The sequence below is a fragment of the Rhinopithecus bieti genome, unplaced genomic scaffold, assembly GCF_001698545.2.
Source record: "Rhinopithecus bieti isolate Rb0 unplaced genomic scaffold, ASM169854v2 scaffold_26504, whole genome shotgun sequence".
Taxonomy (NCBI): Eukaryota; Metazoa; Chordata; class Mammalia; order Primates; family Cercopithecidae; genus Rhinopithecus; species Rhinopithecus bieti.
The window spans coordinates 545253-562541 of NW_016812891.1; the positions used below are offsets into that span (position 1 = coordinate 545253).

At 45.4% G+C, this 17289-nt stretch overlaps 2 protein-coding genes across 9 annotated transcripts in view; one reads left to right on the forward strand and one right to left on the reverse strand.

Annotated features, from left to right (window-relative positions):
* The window catches only part of LOC108512063 (uncharacterized), a 123170-nt gene that overhangs the window by 79953 nt on the left and 25928 nt on the right, over positions 1-17289 (forward strand). The window lies entirely within an intron of this gene.
* Positions 1-17289, reverse strand: part of TRAF3IP2 (TRAF3 interacting protein 2) — a 49234-nt gene that overhangs the window by 1694 nt on the left and 30251 nt on the right. For 2 of the 5 annotated variants that reach the window (XM_017847096.1, XM_017847097.1), the window contains 5 exons: positions 15863-16041; positions 13335-13423; positions 7432-7500; positions 6216-6332; positions 2697-2771 (listed from right to left, as the gene is read on the reverse strand). In XM_017847096.1, the coding sequence (XP_017702585.1) occupies positions 2697-2771; positions 6216-6332; positions 7432-7500; positions 13335-13423; positions 15863-16041 (529 nt within the window). Of the gene's footprint in view, positions 1-2696; positions 2772-6215; positions 6333-6609; positions 7373-7431; positions 7501-13334; positions 13424-13992; positions 14458-15862; positions 16042-17289 lie in introns of those variants that run through there. The other 3 variants (XM_017847098.1, XM_017847100.1, XM_017847099.1) reach the window with 3 other exon arrangements.

Sequence of the window (17289 nt, forward strand, 5' to 3'; positions counted from 1 at the left end):
AGGGCGGGACTCCTCTAGGTACTATAGGATGTGCTTAGAGGCAGCACCTGCTGCATGGCAGGCATCACGCTGAGTACTGAGGATGCCCAAATGAAAAGGACGCAGGGACTGCCTTGAGGACTTCAAATCTTAGGATGAAAGCAAAATGTCAACAAACGATTTTCTAGTCAATAGTGTACCAAGGGGACAGGTGGTGACAGCGGCCTGTGCTGAGCTCAGGCAATATGGGCATTCTCTGAAGGACATTTAAAAATAATAACAAGGCCGGGCGCGGTGGCTCAAGCCTGTAATCCCAGCACTTTGGGAGGCCGAGACGGGCGGATCACGAGGTCAGGAGATCGAGACCATCCTGGCTAACACGGTGAAACCCCGTCTCTACTAAAAAATAGAAAAAAACTAGCCGGGCGATTTGGCAGGCGCCTGTAGTCCCAGCTATTCGGGAGGCTGAGGCAGGAGAGTGGTGTGAACCCATGAGGCGGAGCTTGCAGTGAGCTGAGATCCGGCCACTGCACTCCAGCCTGGGCGCGAGACTCCGTCTCAGAAAAAAAAAAGAAAGAAAAAGAAAAGGACAATGAAATATATCGGCATGGAGGTAAAGAGGTGTCAGGGCAGGGCGCAGTGGCTCACGCCTGTAATCCCAGCACTTCGGAGGCTAAGGAAAGCAGATTACCTGAGATCAGGAGTTCAAGACCAGCCTGGCCAACATGGTGAAACCCTGTCTCTACTAAACATACAAAAATTAGCCAGGCATGGTGGCGAGCGCCTATAACCCCAGCTACTTGGGAGGCTGAGGCAGGAGAATTGCTGGAACCTGGGAGGTGGAGGTTGCAGTGAGCCAATATTGCACCATTGCACTCCAGCCTGGGTGACAGAGCAAGACCCTTTCTCAAAAAAAAAAAGAAAGAAAGAAACACTTTGGGAGGCCTAGGCGGGTGGATCATGACGTCAAGAGAACGAGACCATCCTGTCCAACGTGGTGAAACCCCGTCTTCACGAAAAACACAAAAATTAGCTGGGCGTAGTGGCATGTCCCTGTAGTCCCAGCTACTTGGGAGGCTGTGAGAGGAGAATCGCTTGCATCCGGGAGGCGGAGGTTGCAGTGAGCCAAGATCACACCACTGCACTCCAGCCTGAGGACAGAGCAAGACCCCATCTCAAAACAAACAAACAAACAAACAAACAAACAAACAAGCAAAAGAGGTGTTGGGGAGGCTAGAGAGATTAGGTGATATAAGGTAAGTAAGAGTTCACTAGGCCGGTGAGTTAGGGAAGAGCATTGCAAGCAGATGGAACAGAAAAGGCAAAGGCACAGAGATACAAAAGAACACAGCATGTGTGAGAGCATGCTGAAGTGGTCCAGGGTGACCAGAGCACAGAGCATCTACAGAGAATGATGAGAGAAATCTACGCAAGGGGACACAGTCCTCTTCTGAGAGGTCTCATAGCTCATGCTAAGAAAGGCAGATATGATCTTGTAGTCAATGGGAAAACAGCACACAATTTTTAAGCTACCAAGAAACAGATCAGACCTACAGTTTGGATGTTCGTCTTTGATGGCAGAGCAGAGGATGGCTAGCACAAGGTCAAAGTGGAGATGAGACCAGTAAGGAGACTCAGGTAAGTGAGAGCAGTGAAACTCTGGGCAAAGGCAGCGCAGGGAGGATAGAAAGGTGTGCCATTGTACAGGCTGTGCATCATGCAGCCTGAGTGTCCCATTCCCATAAACTGGAGCCTCCCTCATCCAGGGCAGAGGTCTCAGTGCAGTCTTGGTATCTGAGGATCCCTCCAGGGTGAAACAGGGTCTGAGTTGAGGGTGCTGTGGTCTGATTCTCAGCATGTTTATTCCACCGCCACCTTCCCTTTGCCAGACCTGGAATGTGGCCTCAGATGGTTCTGCCCCCATTCTCCAAACTGACTGGCAGACTCTTCTGGTGTGAAAAGCCTCATATGAATCACAGCAAAGTTCACTCTGGTAACTGTAGATTTAATTCCTGTAATCATTAGCTTTGAGAGCTGAACTATGTGCAGTGAAATGCCTCCCTGGAACAGCCAGCAAAAACCATACACATCTTAACTTTTATGTACAAGAGATAAGAAGTATCACATGAACCTTCTCTTTTTCTCTCTTGAGTTAAAATAGAAACTTTGTGTGCAATGGTTCTTTGAACAATTAGGACAGCAGCGATCCTATCAGATAGCTTTAAAACCTTTCAGATTCATGCTGCTGAACTGAGTGGTACAACTTGTTGAACTTTCTGGTAACATTGTTATCTTTAAGGATTGATAAAGAATCGAGGGCAGACACGGTGGATCACGCCTGTAATCCCAGCACTTTGGGAGGCTGAGGCAGGCAGATCACCTGAGGTCAGGAGTTCAAGACCAGCCTGGCTAACATGGTGAAACCTCATCTCTACTAAAAATACAAAAATTAGCCAGGCGTGATGGCGGGGACCTGTAATCCCTGCTACTTGGGAAGCTGAAGCAGGAGGATCACTTGAACCCAGGAGGCAGAGGTTGCAGTGAGTCAAGGTCGTGCCATTGCACTCCAGGCTGGGCAACACAGCGAGACTCCATATCAAAAAGAGAAAAAAGAAAAGAAAGAAAAAAATAATGGACAAGATTTTCCACTTAAAATCCCAGATGGCAAAGCAAACCGAAGATTGAATTATGAGGATTTTGTTTCTTTGTTTGCTTACCTTCTTAGCATTTGGGAAGAGCACAGGGATGAATCTGAAATTCATGCTTCCTTGTTTTATGAACTCAATCTGCATCTGAAACCAAACAAATGTGAAGGTTTAATTTCAGGAATGAGGATGAGGAGTTAATGGTACCCATAATCACGCACGTCCCATGGCATTTTTCTTCTGATTCCATACTTGAGTGCCACACACTTAGCATTTTAAGGCCTCCCCATTACACATCTATTCCATTCACTCATCAGTCGATTATTGATGGCCTATTAGAAGTCACATTCTATGTCAGACTTTGGGTTTTAAGGATTAGGATACACCCTCCAGGGTATGCTGGAACTGGCTTGCAGCAGCTCACAAAAGCTGGTTGTGTGCCTCTCTTCCTAATTCTGTGTTCAGTGACTTTACACTGATAGCTTGAAACTGGCGATGGTATTGGAGAGTATTTATACCATGGAAATAGGTAAGTGCTATAAATCAGGAGAGCCAGCTTAGCAGAACACCACAGATACAGTCCCTATCTTCACAAAGCCAGCAGTCTAGTGGGCAGGCAGAAAGGGAAATGACCAACCAGAGTGCAGGGTGAAAAGTATGAACAACTGCTCTGGAAGCCCAGAGCGGGGGCCATCCATTCCACATTGGAGACTGGAAGGACAGTTACAAAAGAGGGTTCATTCGGGCACTGAAAGAAAAGATTTTGGTCAAATAGGGAAAATAGAGGCAAGGGGAAGGATCTTCATAGCAGAAGCAACAGCATGAGCAAATGTCTGGAGGTGTGAAAGTGTGTTGATGTGGTTGGGACCAGCTACTAATGCACTGTGGCTAGAGCACAAGATGGGCTTGGCAGAGAGGGGCTGTCAATTGTGAAGAGCTCTGTCTGCCAGGCTTTAGGTTCCTCACACCAGTTCCAATATGCTCTGACGCTGCGGTAGCCCAAGAAGATTTAGCTACCAAGAGCTCTCTCAAAAATCAGAATTTTCAATAGGAGTTAGAGTCTTCCAAATCCTGTGACCAGCACAAAGCTTTCGGTCATCTGATGAGAAGGAGACGAGGAATTATGTGTTTCCAACCATTTCATCTTCCAATTCATTTTTATAACTGAGAAGTTTTCTTTGTGCATGGAAATAACAGAGCAGAGAAGAAAGTGACAGTGGTGATGGCCATTATTGAAATCACCATAGAAACCCCTCATAAACACACACTCTCACATACTCGCATACACAAACACACACACACGATCACACAACACACACAAATCCTCCACAGGGTGTTTTCTCGGAATCACCTCTCTCCAAAAACCAGACGATAACACCAAGAACATATTTTAAAATGACCCAAGTACTGTGCAGCTAGAAGCACCCACCACTCCAGCACCAAGTACACATGAAAGGAAGGGGATGGGGTACATAAGTTAGTTAGTTACGAGTGAAGCGCTGAGTTTTGTCTGACTTCTAGGACTCCGTATACTGTGAAGGACTCCGTATACTGTGAAGTTTGGCTTGTGCACTAGGCTGCCCAGCCTGTGGAGGTGCCAGCCAGCAGCAGTGCATTTTTATTTTCTCTCATCCTTCCAGATACTGAGCTTCTGTAAACTAATTCACTCTATGATGCAGTTACTCATCAGTACCTCTGCACTACCTCTGTCATGGCCAAGTTCTTATTGTTCCAGGGTTTTCTGTTGCCTAGAGGGGTCCAGGAAGTCAGCCCGGCAGGCAGGAAGGCACTTCTGTATCTGACCTCTTCGACCCCTTCTGTGATGAGTAAGGGCCCAAGACATTGTGGCCGAAGAAACCAAGTTTGGAGACAGTCTGGTTCCAGTTGGTACAGTCAGACAAGCTCTGAGGCCAAGCTGTGTATTACTGCCTGGCTACACCACACACCCACAGAGCTAGACAGGTTTCCTTAGGAACTGGCTGAGGCCTCGAGCCCTTCCCACGCACCAGCTGTCAGCTTCTGGGACTGGCAGGTTCCTAGAGATGCAGACAGGACATCAGGTGCTCTGAAGCCATGCGGTCGTGCATCAGACAACCAAGGGCCGGCAGCACCCAGAGCCAGCCATGACCTTTTAAGGCAGTTTACTCCCAGGAATGATACCTTTCCAGAGCACTGTACAAGGGCTGTGAGACTGGTTGAGACCAGAAGAGGAGGGAGCCTTATCTCCTGACTCCCTCACCTCCCTTTTTAACCTCATCACCTTGCCTCAGCTCTTCCTTCGGCTTGGGTATGAGCTCACATGAGTGGTCTGCACTTGGTGGAAAGGGAGACAGAGACCGTGAAGACTCAGATGGGAACACCCACCCTGCTCCTTTCCCACGCTGCTGATCCACAGGACAGACCTGGGACCTATGTCTGCTTCCCCTGAGATAAAGCTGTGTGCCCCGAGACAGCCTGACTGTGTCCTCCCCATCTTCCCGTCTTAGTGACACTCTATGCCCATTCCAGGTGCCTTCCGCCTCATGGAGTGTTAGAGCTGAAATGGAGCTTATCAGTTCTAGTCCAGTGATTTTCCAAGCCTTTTAAAATCTCAGAATCCTTGGTCAACTAACAAGCCTGAGAGAAGTACGAACCAGCTCTGGCTGAGGTGGGGGTGGGAGGCACAGACCCAGCCCCTCCTCCAGCACATATGGACACCCATTGGGAACTCCACATGACAGCCTGAAAATCACAAGTGTAGCAATGTATCCTAGTCAAGCAGAAACTGTCTCCACAGCATCTCTGTAATCACGGGGAACAGGAGGAGTGGTAGCCCATAAAACAGCCAGTTCCAAAGCTGGGTGATTGTTTTGGTCAGAATGTTCTAGTTTGATCCCATGCTGAGCAAGGTGAATATCATAAATGTCTCCCACTGATTTGAATATAACCAGGCCCCATAGTTCCCACCTGTCATGAGCTAAGAACACTCCCTTCCCTTGTCTGAGCATCTGATATGCACCAGATATTTTGAAAACATGATTTCATTTCATCTTCACGACAACCTGTAAGTATTAGCAACCCATTTTGTGAATAGGGACATTGAGGCACGAAGAGTTTAAGCAGTAGAGCCATGATCACACAGCCTGTACGTGAGGAAGCCAACTTGAACCAGGCCCATGTGATGCAACAGCAGGTGTCCCTTTCACTACGCCACCTGTCTTTCTGAAAAGGTAGGGCACAGAACATGATACAGCTGCAGGAGCCAGCCCTCCTCACTGCCCTGTCTCCCGCCTCCTAGGACTTCATAGTTGCTGGTAAACAGCTAAGCCAGCAGAGCACATCTTTCCAGAATCTTGGATCCTAGAGATCACAGATTGCGCTCCCCTTGCAACTGATAGGAACAACTGAGTCCCAGAGGTGCAGTACCTTGCCCACAGTCCCTAAGGTAGATGGAGCCAGAAACAACAGCCCCTCTCCTGACACTGCAGGCCTGGTGCTCTTCACCCAGCATCATGCTGCCTTCAGTTGGTCTCTGGGGAAGAATGGGACTTCCCTGGACAAGGTATCCATCCCCAGGGGACAGTGAGGTGCTGTGATCCCCTCCTCACTCACCATTCGATGAATGTACTTAGTATGTAAGCCATGCTCATCCTCGTCCAGCTGCGACTCAGCGCCTTCCACATCCTGTTTGTATTTGGGGCTGATTGCTACGATTATCATCACGGTCTTCTGTTAATGAGAGGGAGAAAGGCATGTTTATGGAAGTGTAAAGTGTGGTCCGTTTGGTGAAGGCGGGCTGGAAACTGGCCAGCAGGACTGCGGGCATTCTCTGACACACCGGGGATAGAGGGCCAGGCTCATCCTCCATAGAAAGAGAAGCACTGGCCCCCACTCAGGCAGACTCTTGTCTCTGCTTCTCCCTCCGTCTCCAGCCCAGCCCCACCTCGAACATGCAGAGCAAATCGTTCAGAGAGGGGCTCTCCCAAAGAGATGTGCTTTTGCCTACCATTGTCCACAACCATCATTAATGAACCTCTAATGAAAGCCTGAATCACGGAGTCTGCGTCGTGGCAAAAAGGCACTGCAACACCAACGGTGAGCAGCAACCTTCCTCCCCTCAGCTGCTTCTGAGCTGCCAGTCACTGCACTCTTGACTGCCCTGTCTTCTGCGTGTACACATTAGCACAGTCGGTAGGAACAGACCGTTCAGCACAAAGCAAACATCAGGCTGCAGACAAAAGGAAAAGTGCAAAACCCCAGCCTGCTGAGACTCCCGTCCCCCACCAGCTCCCTCCGAAAGAAGCAGCCGACACGGACACGCTGGCAGCAATCAATTTCGATCTTGTTAAAGCACAACGGGTCCCAGTGGCCGGTATAGATTCTGTCAGTGGAGAACAATCACGGGGCTGCGCGTGGGCACCCCAGGGGTGGTGTGCTGTGCAGCCTGCGAGGCTGCCTGGGAAACCTCTTCAGCCCATTTCTACAAAACACTTGGGGTGGCCTCAGATGAAATTGAATTCTGCTGCTCTCTCCCCACTCTCCGCCTTCATTTCCTTCTTTCCTATTCTCATCAAAAGATTGTTTCCTCTGATTGTTATCAACCACCTGTGTCTGGTTTGACCGTTATTTCCTGCCTGTGCATGTCCAAGAGGGCGACCCCATCCTTCCTTTCCAAGTCTCTGCACAGCTTCCAACAAGGGAGGCTTTGTTGGGGCTTTCTCAGCTTCAGACTTAGGTGGGTATGCCAGGGTTTCTTTCATAAAACAACTTCGTAAGCTCGTTGTCTTTCTCACCAGAAAACAACCTCTGATTTTTGGAATGTACTTACATCCCTAAGGTAGCGCTCCATCCATTTAATGATATCAATGCCTCGGATTCTATCCTCAAATATGTCAATCTGCAAGAAAAAGATGAGGGAGCTGGCCCTTACTGAGAGGTTCTCTCAAGATGCAGAACAGAAGAAAACACGATACTATATACATTTCAAGCTCCAAAACTTAACTAATGCTTTTTGCCAGGAGGAGCACATAGGTCTAAAAAACAAAATATAATTTTCTGAAAATATTCCCTATTTCAACATTAGTAGGCATTTAAGTAGTTAATATTATGTTCATAATTAGGATATTCTGATACACATCAAAATATATCTATGACTACACAATAATCAGGTTTTTAAAAATCTGAGTGACACAGTATACCACTAAGTTGGATATAAGCCAGTAATATACATACATTATACATCTGTAATTTAGACATTTGAAAGGCAAACATAATTGTGGAACTTTTTTTTTTATTTATTTTTTATTTTATTTATTTATTTTTTTTTTGAGACGGAGTCTCGCTCTGTCGCCCAGGCTGGAGTGCAGTGGCCGGATCTCAGCTCACTGCAAGCTCCGCCTCCCGGGTTTACGCCATTCTCCTGCCTCAGCCTCCCGAGTAGCTGGGACTACAGGCGCCCGCCACCTCGCCCGGCTAGTTTTTTGTATTTTTTCAGTAGAGACGGGGTTTCACTGTGTTAGCCAGGATGATCTCGATCTCCTGACCTCGTGATCCGCCTGTCTCGGCCTCCCAAAGTGCTGGGATTACAGGCTTGAGCCACCGCGCCCAGCCAATTCTGGAACATTTTAATGGATGTGTGGCATGCAAGTAACTGAGATGCAAGTGTGGTGCTTTACTTGCATTAGTGAGGTCATTATTATGGTATTATGTCCAGTTTCGATCTACATGTTTCAAAAGGATTGTATGAAACTTGGAGCAGAGCCAAGGAACAGTCACAAAAACAATTACTGAAATGGTAGGGAAGAGGTTTATGATGAAAGTCAGAAGTAGAACTCTTAGGCCTTGAAAAGGCTGATATTTACTATCAGTGTTCAAGTTTTTGAAGGGATATTTTAAAAGGAGAAAATCAGTTATTTTTTATCTTATAAGAAACCAAATAAGAAGGCCCTTCTTGGGCTCAGGCTTATACTGCAGCGTGTGTGTGTGTGTGTGTGTGTGTGTGTGCGCGCGCGCGCGTGCGCGTGCACGTGTGTTTTTACGAGGTGCTCTTGATGGGAAGAGGGATTATATACTGGAATGGGTAACTCAGCGAGAGTGTCCCTGGGGAGGGGTTATGTGATTCAGCTGCACTGCTCCCAGATTACTTGTCCTAAATGTCACTCCAGGCCAGGCACGGTGGCTCATGCCTGTATTCCCAGCACTTGGGAGGCTGTGGCAGGCAGATCACTTGAACCCAAGAGTTCCAGACCAGCCTAGGAAATATGGTGAGACTCCATCTCTACAAAAAATACAAAAAATTAGCCGGACATGGTGACATGAACCTGTAGTCCCAGCTACCCGGGAGGGTGAGGCAGGAAGATGGGTTAACCATGGGAGGTAGAGGCTGCAGTGAGCTGTGGCCATGCCACTGTATTCCAGCCTGAGCAAAAGAACAAGACCCTGTCTCAAAAATAAAAAGTAAATGTCACTCCACTGTTCAGGACTGATCAAGTCAAGTCCCAGCCCTTCAACAGGCTTTCTGTGCCATCCATGATCCAGCCTCGCCTCTCTTTTCCCCACATATCCTGTCTACTTTACTCCCCACATTGGTGTCCCCTGTATCCTAAAAGCAGAGCACAAGCTCCCCTGCTCTGTGAATCCTTCCCACACGCCAATCTCCTCCTCTTCCTCACTTCACCCAACTCTACCCCATTGTGACCACTAATGATACCGGACAATGAACACATATGATAACATTCTTTTATTCAGGACATGTTTCATTTATGTCTGCTGTGTCTCTTCAACCTGATGCTAAGCTTCCTATGGAAAGAGACTATGCCCTGTGTACGCCAAACTATCACATACGTAGAGTACAGAGTTCAGAATATGTGTCTTTACATGAAAAATGGAATGGCTGTTATTTTGGTTTAGATGACTCCTGTTTTCAAATGTGTGATGGCCAATGACTACTCTTGAGAACGCTCTTGTAGCTTTCTGTGACTGTGTCGCTAATCCATTGATATTATATGGGAGAGAAGCAATATAGTGTTAGGGTTGAGAAGAAATGGACAGCTTGGGTTCTATCTTGGCTTTGCCACTTCCCACCTGCATGACTTTGGAAATGTTACTAGAACTCGCTAAATTTTATCTTCACTTGTAATATGTGGTTAATAAACTGACTTCCTAGGGTGGTTGTGAGGACTTAAATGAGTTAACATGGAAAAGGCCTATCATAATGCCAGGCAGGAAATAAGCACTCAATAAATGGTGATAATTGGCCGGGCATGATGGCTCACGCCTGTAATCCCAACACTTTGGGAGGCTGAGGCAGGCAGATCACTTGAGGTTAGGAGTGTGAGACCAGCCTGGCCAATATGGTGAAACCCCGTCTCTACTAAAAATACAAAAAAAAAAATAAGCTGAGCTTGGTGGCAGGCGCCTGTAATCCCAGTTACGCAGGAGGCTGAGGCAGAAGAATTGCTTGAGCCTGGGAGGCAGAGGTTGCAGTGAGCTGAGATCATGCCACTGCACCCCAGCCTGGGCGACAGAGCAAGACCTCGTCTCAAAAAATTAAATAAATAAAAAATGGTGATTATTGTTATTATCCAAGCACTCTAAATTATTCCCAGCTACTGAGGTGGACATCCTGGGTAGTGCAATGAGCTGGATAGCTTCCATTTGTTTCTCCAAGTCTCTCCCAAAGTTCATAGCTTCTGTCATGATCATTCCTCCACACAGCTACTATTATGGGCTGAATTGTGCTCCCAAAATTCCTATGTTGAAGCCCTATCTCCCAGTACCTCAGAATGTGACTGTATTTGGAGATAGGACCTTTAGAGAAGTAATTAGGGTAAAAAGAGGTGATATGTGTGGGCCCTAATCCAGTAAGACTGGTGTCCAGGGTTAGAACAGACATGTGTCCACACAGAGGACAGACCATGTGAGGACAGAAGGAGAAGACAGCCAGCTACCAGTCAAGGAGAAATGCCTCGGGATGAAATCAACCCTGCTGAAACTTTGATCTTGGACTTCCAGCCTCCAGAACTGTGCGAAAATAAATTTCTATGCTTAAGCCATCCAGTCTGTAGTACTTTATGGGAATCTTAGCAAACTACTATAGCCATCCTCTTCATGTTCCAGTAAGAATTCCTCCTTTGCGTCTTTAGAACTAGGGGCAGTAACAACTCCCTGCTTTTGCTAGTGCCAGCATACTGCACTATCCCCAATAAAATTGGATTCTCTAAAACCTACCCAAAGCTTTGTAATAGGCCCTTTATTACACTCTCCTTAAATTACTCATTAAGTGTTTCTTTCCACTAAGGGGATCTGGATGTTTCCATAATAACTTAGCTGTCCAAGACCGGGCTCTGTGATTTCTACCACAAGTCTACATAGAGATGAGGGTCAGGGACAGATTTAAATTCTGCCTAAGCAGCCCCTGGTTGCTAAGATAAACAAACAAACAAAACCTAAGCTCTTCTCCAGGGGCAATCAGTATGTGCCTTTGGAAATGACAAAAAGTAATATCTTTTCTGAAATGTTGGCCTTATGTTTTGTTATTTATTTATATTACAGACCTGGTCTTGCTATATGGCCCAGGCCGGCCTCCAACTCCTGGACTCAAGTGATCCTCCTACCTCTGCCTCCCAAGTAGCTGGGACTACAGGCGCACACCACCACACCCAGTGTAATTTGATTTTATGTCACAGTTGCCACAGTGCTTTCTTTTTTTCTATTTTTTTTGGAGACAGAGTCTTGCTCTATCACCCAGGCTGGATTGGAGTGCAGTGATGTGATCCTGGCTCACTGCAACTTCCACCTCCCAGATTCAAGCAATTCTTGTGCCTCAGCCTCCCAAGTAGCTGGGACTACAGGTGCACACCACCATGCCAGTGTAATTTGATTTTATGTCACAGTTGCCACAGTGCTTTCTTTTTTTCTATTTTTTTTGGAGACAGAGCCTTGCTCTGTCACCCAGGCTGGAATGCAGTGAAAAGATCTCAGCTCACTACAACCTTCACCTCCAGGATTCAAGCAATTCTCCTGCCTCAGCCTCCCAAGTAGCTGGGTCTACAGGCGTGTGCCACCACACTCGGCTAATTTTTTTGTATTTTTTGTAGACATAGGGTTTCACTGTGTTGTCCAGGCTGGTCTTGAACTCCTGACCTCAGGTGATCTGCCTGCCTCAGCCTTACAGAGTGCTAGTATTACAGGTGTGAGCCACTGCACCTGGCCATATTTTGTATTTTAGTAGAGATGGGGTTTCTCCATGTTGCCTAGGCTCGTCTCGAACTCCTGAGCTCAGGCAATTTGCCCGCCTTGGCCTCCCAAAGTGCTAGGATAACAGGCATGAGCCACACCTGGCCACTACAGTGCTTTCTTATACCAGAAATGAGTAAGGGAAATATTAGTCTCTATATAATTATGGAGTTGGATTGTATAAGTTGTATACTTTTTTAAAAAAAGAACTTTCATTTTCATTTTTTTAAAAAAATTGTCTTGGCCGAGTGTGGTGACTCACACCTGTATTCCCAGCACTTTAGGAGGCCGAGGTGGGCAGATCATGAGGTCAGGAGTTTGAGACCAGCCTGGCCAAGATAGTGAAACCCCTCTCTACTAAAAATAAAAAATAAAAAAATTTAAAAAAATTAGCTAGGCATGGTGGTGGGCACCTGTAATCCTAGCTACTTGGGAAGCTGAACCTGGGAGGCGGAGGTTGCAGTGAGCCAAGACTGCGCCACTGCACACCAGCAACAGTTCGAGACTCTGTCTCAAAAAGAAAAAAAAAATTATCTTATAGAATAAAGAAAACTTCAAATAAAAACTCCTGTTAAACAATACTAAATAACTTTAAAAATGGATATTTAGTTACTAAGTATCCCTCTTTACCCATAGACATTTATATTCATATTTCCCTTAATTTTTCACCACTCTCTAGAATTCACTAGAAGAGGCCTAGAAGAGGGCTCTGGAAAGGAAAAGAAGTTATCTCAGTGTTTGAGGAAAGCCAGTCCCCTGAGTAGCATCGTGTGGTATTTTATTTATCATAGAGAAAAATTTACATGGCTTTAAGCTGTACTGTGTCAAGGGACCGCAGGGCGACAGGCGCAGTGTGTGTTTCCTGAGATTTCTGGGGCCAAGATCACAGTGGACCTGCAGGGCTGGGTTAGGTCAGCCTCCCCTGGAACTGGATTAGACCAGCCCCAAACCTGGCCAGTATCGCCCATCCAGAAGCATCACTGTGTCAAGGTGCGGAAACAGCAGCTGTGCACAGTGGGGGATTCAGGCTGCAGGGTTCTACTTCAAACTTCATAACCCAGTGCAGAACAAAAGGACTTTGTTAAATAAGCAGGTGACCATAGTGAAGCCTGCAGCTTCCTGGATTATGGGAAGCTCAACCAAAGTGGGTATGACTGGTGAGAAAGGGCAAAGCTACAAAGTGCAGCAAGAGCCCGGCGTCTCCTTCAGGCCGGGGCTAGCTGCATATATGGTCCGCATTAGCGCTGATCTTGCTGTTCAGAGGTACGTGGGGTCACTCAAACAGCCTACAGGGAAAAAAATGCTGGAGACTTCAGATAGTTTAAAATCTAGAAAATAATTATTACCTAAATCTATAAGCATTCAATGCATAATCACATAAATCAAATAATATCATTTAAAACACCAAAAGCTATTACACTTTTTCTTCTGCTGCTTTTCTCTCCATTGTACTCACTATAACTGTTCAGTTATCTATTTGGACAAAATACTTACTGCAGTTTGGAAGCCATTTACCAACAAAAAGTTCACGAATTTCACCACCTCCATAGCTGTGTCCATCGAATAAGTGATAAAGACTTTCCCTAAGAGAAAATTTTACATTTATTAGAAACTGGTCAAATTTTCTATTCTAAACAAACTTCTAAATGTAATATCTTTTGTCCTTCTGGAATAATAAAGGGAAACCTTAGGCTGGGGGTGCTCTAAGAGCTTATGCCTGCATTGTATGGGTTGCTGTCCTCAGGGCACAGCTCCTCAGGCCCAAAATGCCAGCGGGTCTGTCCAAGGGAGTGCAGACTGCTCAGTGAGAATGGAAATCAGAGCGACAGGGAAGAGCACTGGCAGGCTCAGACAAGCCTAAAGGGGCTTCTGAAAAACCGCGAGGCATTAACAAGAAATCTACCACCCAGAATCCCCGAGCCCTTAAGATCAGGCACCGCCTAGTTTCTTAGAGACACTTGGCACTGTGCCCAAGGAATACTCTCACAGCAGGCAAAGAAGCTAAAACTTGCTAAGGGGCCACCCAGCAGCGTCTCCTTTTGATCTCCTGATGCTCTCCGCTGCCCTGAAAGCTCGCTCTTCTGACAAGAGCAAGTGGGAGGAGAGTGAGAAAGTGGTTCCCCCGCTCCCTTCTTCCCCGCAATCCACTCACTTTTGGAGAAAGGCCAGGAAGTTTGGAGTAGACCAAAGCACAGCTCAGAAATGTTAGTAAAAAAAAAAAAAAAACTTCAGCAGCTTGAAGGAGAGACACTGCCTCTGGGCAGTCCAACATCACAGACTCCATCACTCATCCCTGGGTCAGCTTAGAGCAGCAGACAGTACCGTTTGGACAAGCTTAACCCAGTCAGGATGAACCAGTGTTTTCTCAGGCTAAAGTCTTAGGGAAATTGTCTGACTAGCATTTTAATGTGAAAGCTGAATAATCTCTGTGTTGGCTTTTAGTCTGGAATGGACCAGTTAAATCTCAGGAAACCCTTGGGGCAGAGGATGGAGAAGAAAGGGGGGCTGGAGAGAAAATACGAATCTGTATCTACTCGGAGGTTTTTTGAAACACACCTTCCAAATGGAAGTGTGTATAATGGTCATATTATACATTTAAGCAGCTAGATATATTGATGGTACTCCATTTTCTTCTGAACACCTAACATTCACCCAATTCTTACATATTTTAGGACTTCCTTTACAGATTGTGGTAAGATATATATGATCTATAGACCGATATCAGGACTATAACGTATGCGGGGCAGCATCTGTTCTCCACAAATGCTCAAAATTAAAATGATTACGATCTTAAGAAAATGTTCAAAAAATAAAAAATAAAAAAAAAAGAAAATGTTCAGAAATAAAATGTTTTGAATGAAAACAGCAATGAATCATTGTCATAGAAACCTTTCAGAGTTGTCAACGACTAAACAGCACAGAAACCCCAAAAGGAATTAGCAGATGCAAAAGGCTTTGTTTCAGGTTTGGTTCAAAGAGGTTCCCAGATTTGGAAAATACATATTAGAATTACCTGAGCTTCTCTAGCAAGCACATCATATAATAATCTCACAAATAGTGGCTGTTTTCTTAAGATTTCTGGAAATTACTGTCCTGATTGACCTTAATATGAGAACATTTTGGTGATATTTCAACATTTCTGGTTCTGGCAGCAAAATGTGGAAAAAGAATCATCACCTTACGCTTAGTCGAATGTTTCTTTAAATAAAAGGCTTACTTTGCATTTGGTTGTGATGCAGTATGGAGAATGTGAGACGGTTTTTTCCAAACGAGATTGCTCATTCCTACAGGAAATGACCTCGTTCTTGATGGCTGCTGCTAACTTATGGTGAGACGCTGGGTCCCTGTCCAATACCACATGGACATCCAATCAATTTACCCAGGGACAAGTCCACTCAAAAGCATCATTTAGAAGAGGGAAAAGGCATTGGGGTTATTTGTTTTTGGAGTATGTGCTTAAGGACATCTAGAGGTAAGCAGTTTTTGAGCGTTACTACTGGTGTCAGAATCACTAAAACATTCATACAAAATGCTGGTTACTTTTTAAGCAAAAAGCAAAAAAAGTACATTTTATTTTACTGTGTATATGAGAAATAGCTGAGGTTATGAGGCCAGGTACAGTAGCTCACACCTGTAATCCTAGCACTTTGGGAGGCCAAGCGGGGGTGGATCGCTTGAGTCCAGCAGTTCGAGACCAGCCTGGGCAACATGGCAAAACCCCATCTCTAGTAAAAGTATAAGCAAATTAGCTGGGTGTGGTGGTGTACACCTGTAACCCCAGCTATTCAGGAGGCTGAGGTGGGAGAATCACCTGAGCCCAGGAGGTTGAGGCTGCAGTTAGCCATGATCACACCACTGCACTCCAGCCTAGGCAACAGGAGTGAGAGGCTGCCTAAAAAAAAAAAAAAAAAAAAAAAAAAAAAAAAAAAAAAATCTGAGATTAGGGACGAGTGATCATTCAGCCATCACAAAGTACAAGACCTCACAAGAAGAAGGAGAGAACAATGTTGCAAACAACTTACGCAATTCTTCTGGCAAATTGCTTGTTTTTAGAGTTCCTCTGGCTGGAGGGTTGCTAGGAGGTCTAGGCACAGCAGCTGGGGACGGAGGCTGGGGAACCTGTGGTCTCAGCTCTGCAGGGCACTCCAAGGACTCCCCAGGAGTGCCAGCTCTATTAGGTGGCTGGTGATGCGGCTGTTCCCTAGAAAGGAATACATTTACAGTCAATTTTCATTCTTTACAAAGCCAAACCTTCCGGGACAGAAGCCTTTTAGAATTATGGGAAGATCCCAGTGGGCTATCTCTCCTCTGCCTCTATTTCTTATCTGAGACAGAAGGAAGAAGGGAGCTCCATGGAGTTTTAGTCAATAAGCAATTCAGCTGGCTGCCACATGTGAAGGCCTGTGCTCTGACTCCAAAGAGGGAAGCAGGATTTGATTTCTCTATTCAAGATTTGTTTAATTGGAAAAACAAGTCTCATGCACAGGGCAGACAAGGTCACCAACAAAACAAAGTAGTATGACAGGTGACACAGATGGTTGATGTTATAGGCATTCAGATAAAAAGACATGACTTTTAGCTCATAATAGGTAACATTTAATTATGTATCAAAAGGTAAAGAGGACCATGTAGATTTAGAAGTATTTGTACTGTTGACATATAAATGGAAATCTGATTTTGAAGAACCTTTAAAGAAGTTGTTACCATATTAGATAGCATCTTTATTATTTTGGTTGCCAGTATTCCCACGAGCATTCTGCTGAGATGAACAATCAGATGCCCTCGTGTGAGATTTGCAGGGCAGAAGGAAATGGAGAGCACGCTTCTGCTGCTTCTGTGTTTTTGTTGGTAAGCACAGTGATGAGGTGCTGGGTTTTCCCCAGAAAGCCTCCCAGTGTCCTGTTACCAGCTTCACAAGCATCAAGGGCAGGGCATGGGCATCCATTGTTCGCCAGTGGAGATCTATCTGGCACAGAACTGATCCAACCATTGCAGTGGTCACAGTGGTGTTGGCTTTCTGATTCTCCACCTTCCTGGCTGCCAGAGGAGGCAGTCTCTTTAGTGGCCCTGTTCTGTGGTGGTGTGCGAACCAGTGGTAGGACTAAAACTGTCTCTATAATGTTTTATTTCTTTAAAAAAATTCTGAAGCAAATGTGACAATATGTTAACATTCTTAAAATCTGGGTAGTGGGAACATGGATGTTGTTATTTGTTGTGTGTTTGAAATTGTGTCATATTATAAATTTTAAAAAATGTTTTGACTACAAAATCTCTATGTGTATGCCCAGTTTTTATAGATTGTTGCTTATGCTTTTCCTATTTTTACCCAAAGAGTAATCGGGAATTCTAAAAGTCTTATGTAACAGGATTTGAAATAAAATTACGCAGAATCTCAACTGTACTATATTTTGAAAATATGAATGCTTAAGATTATTTTATTTTATATTTT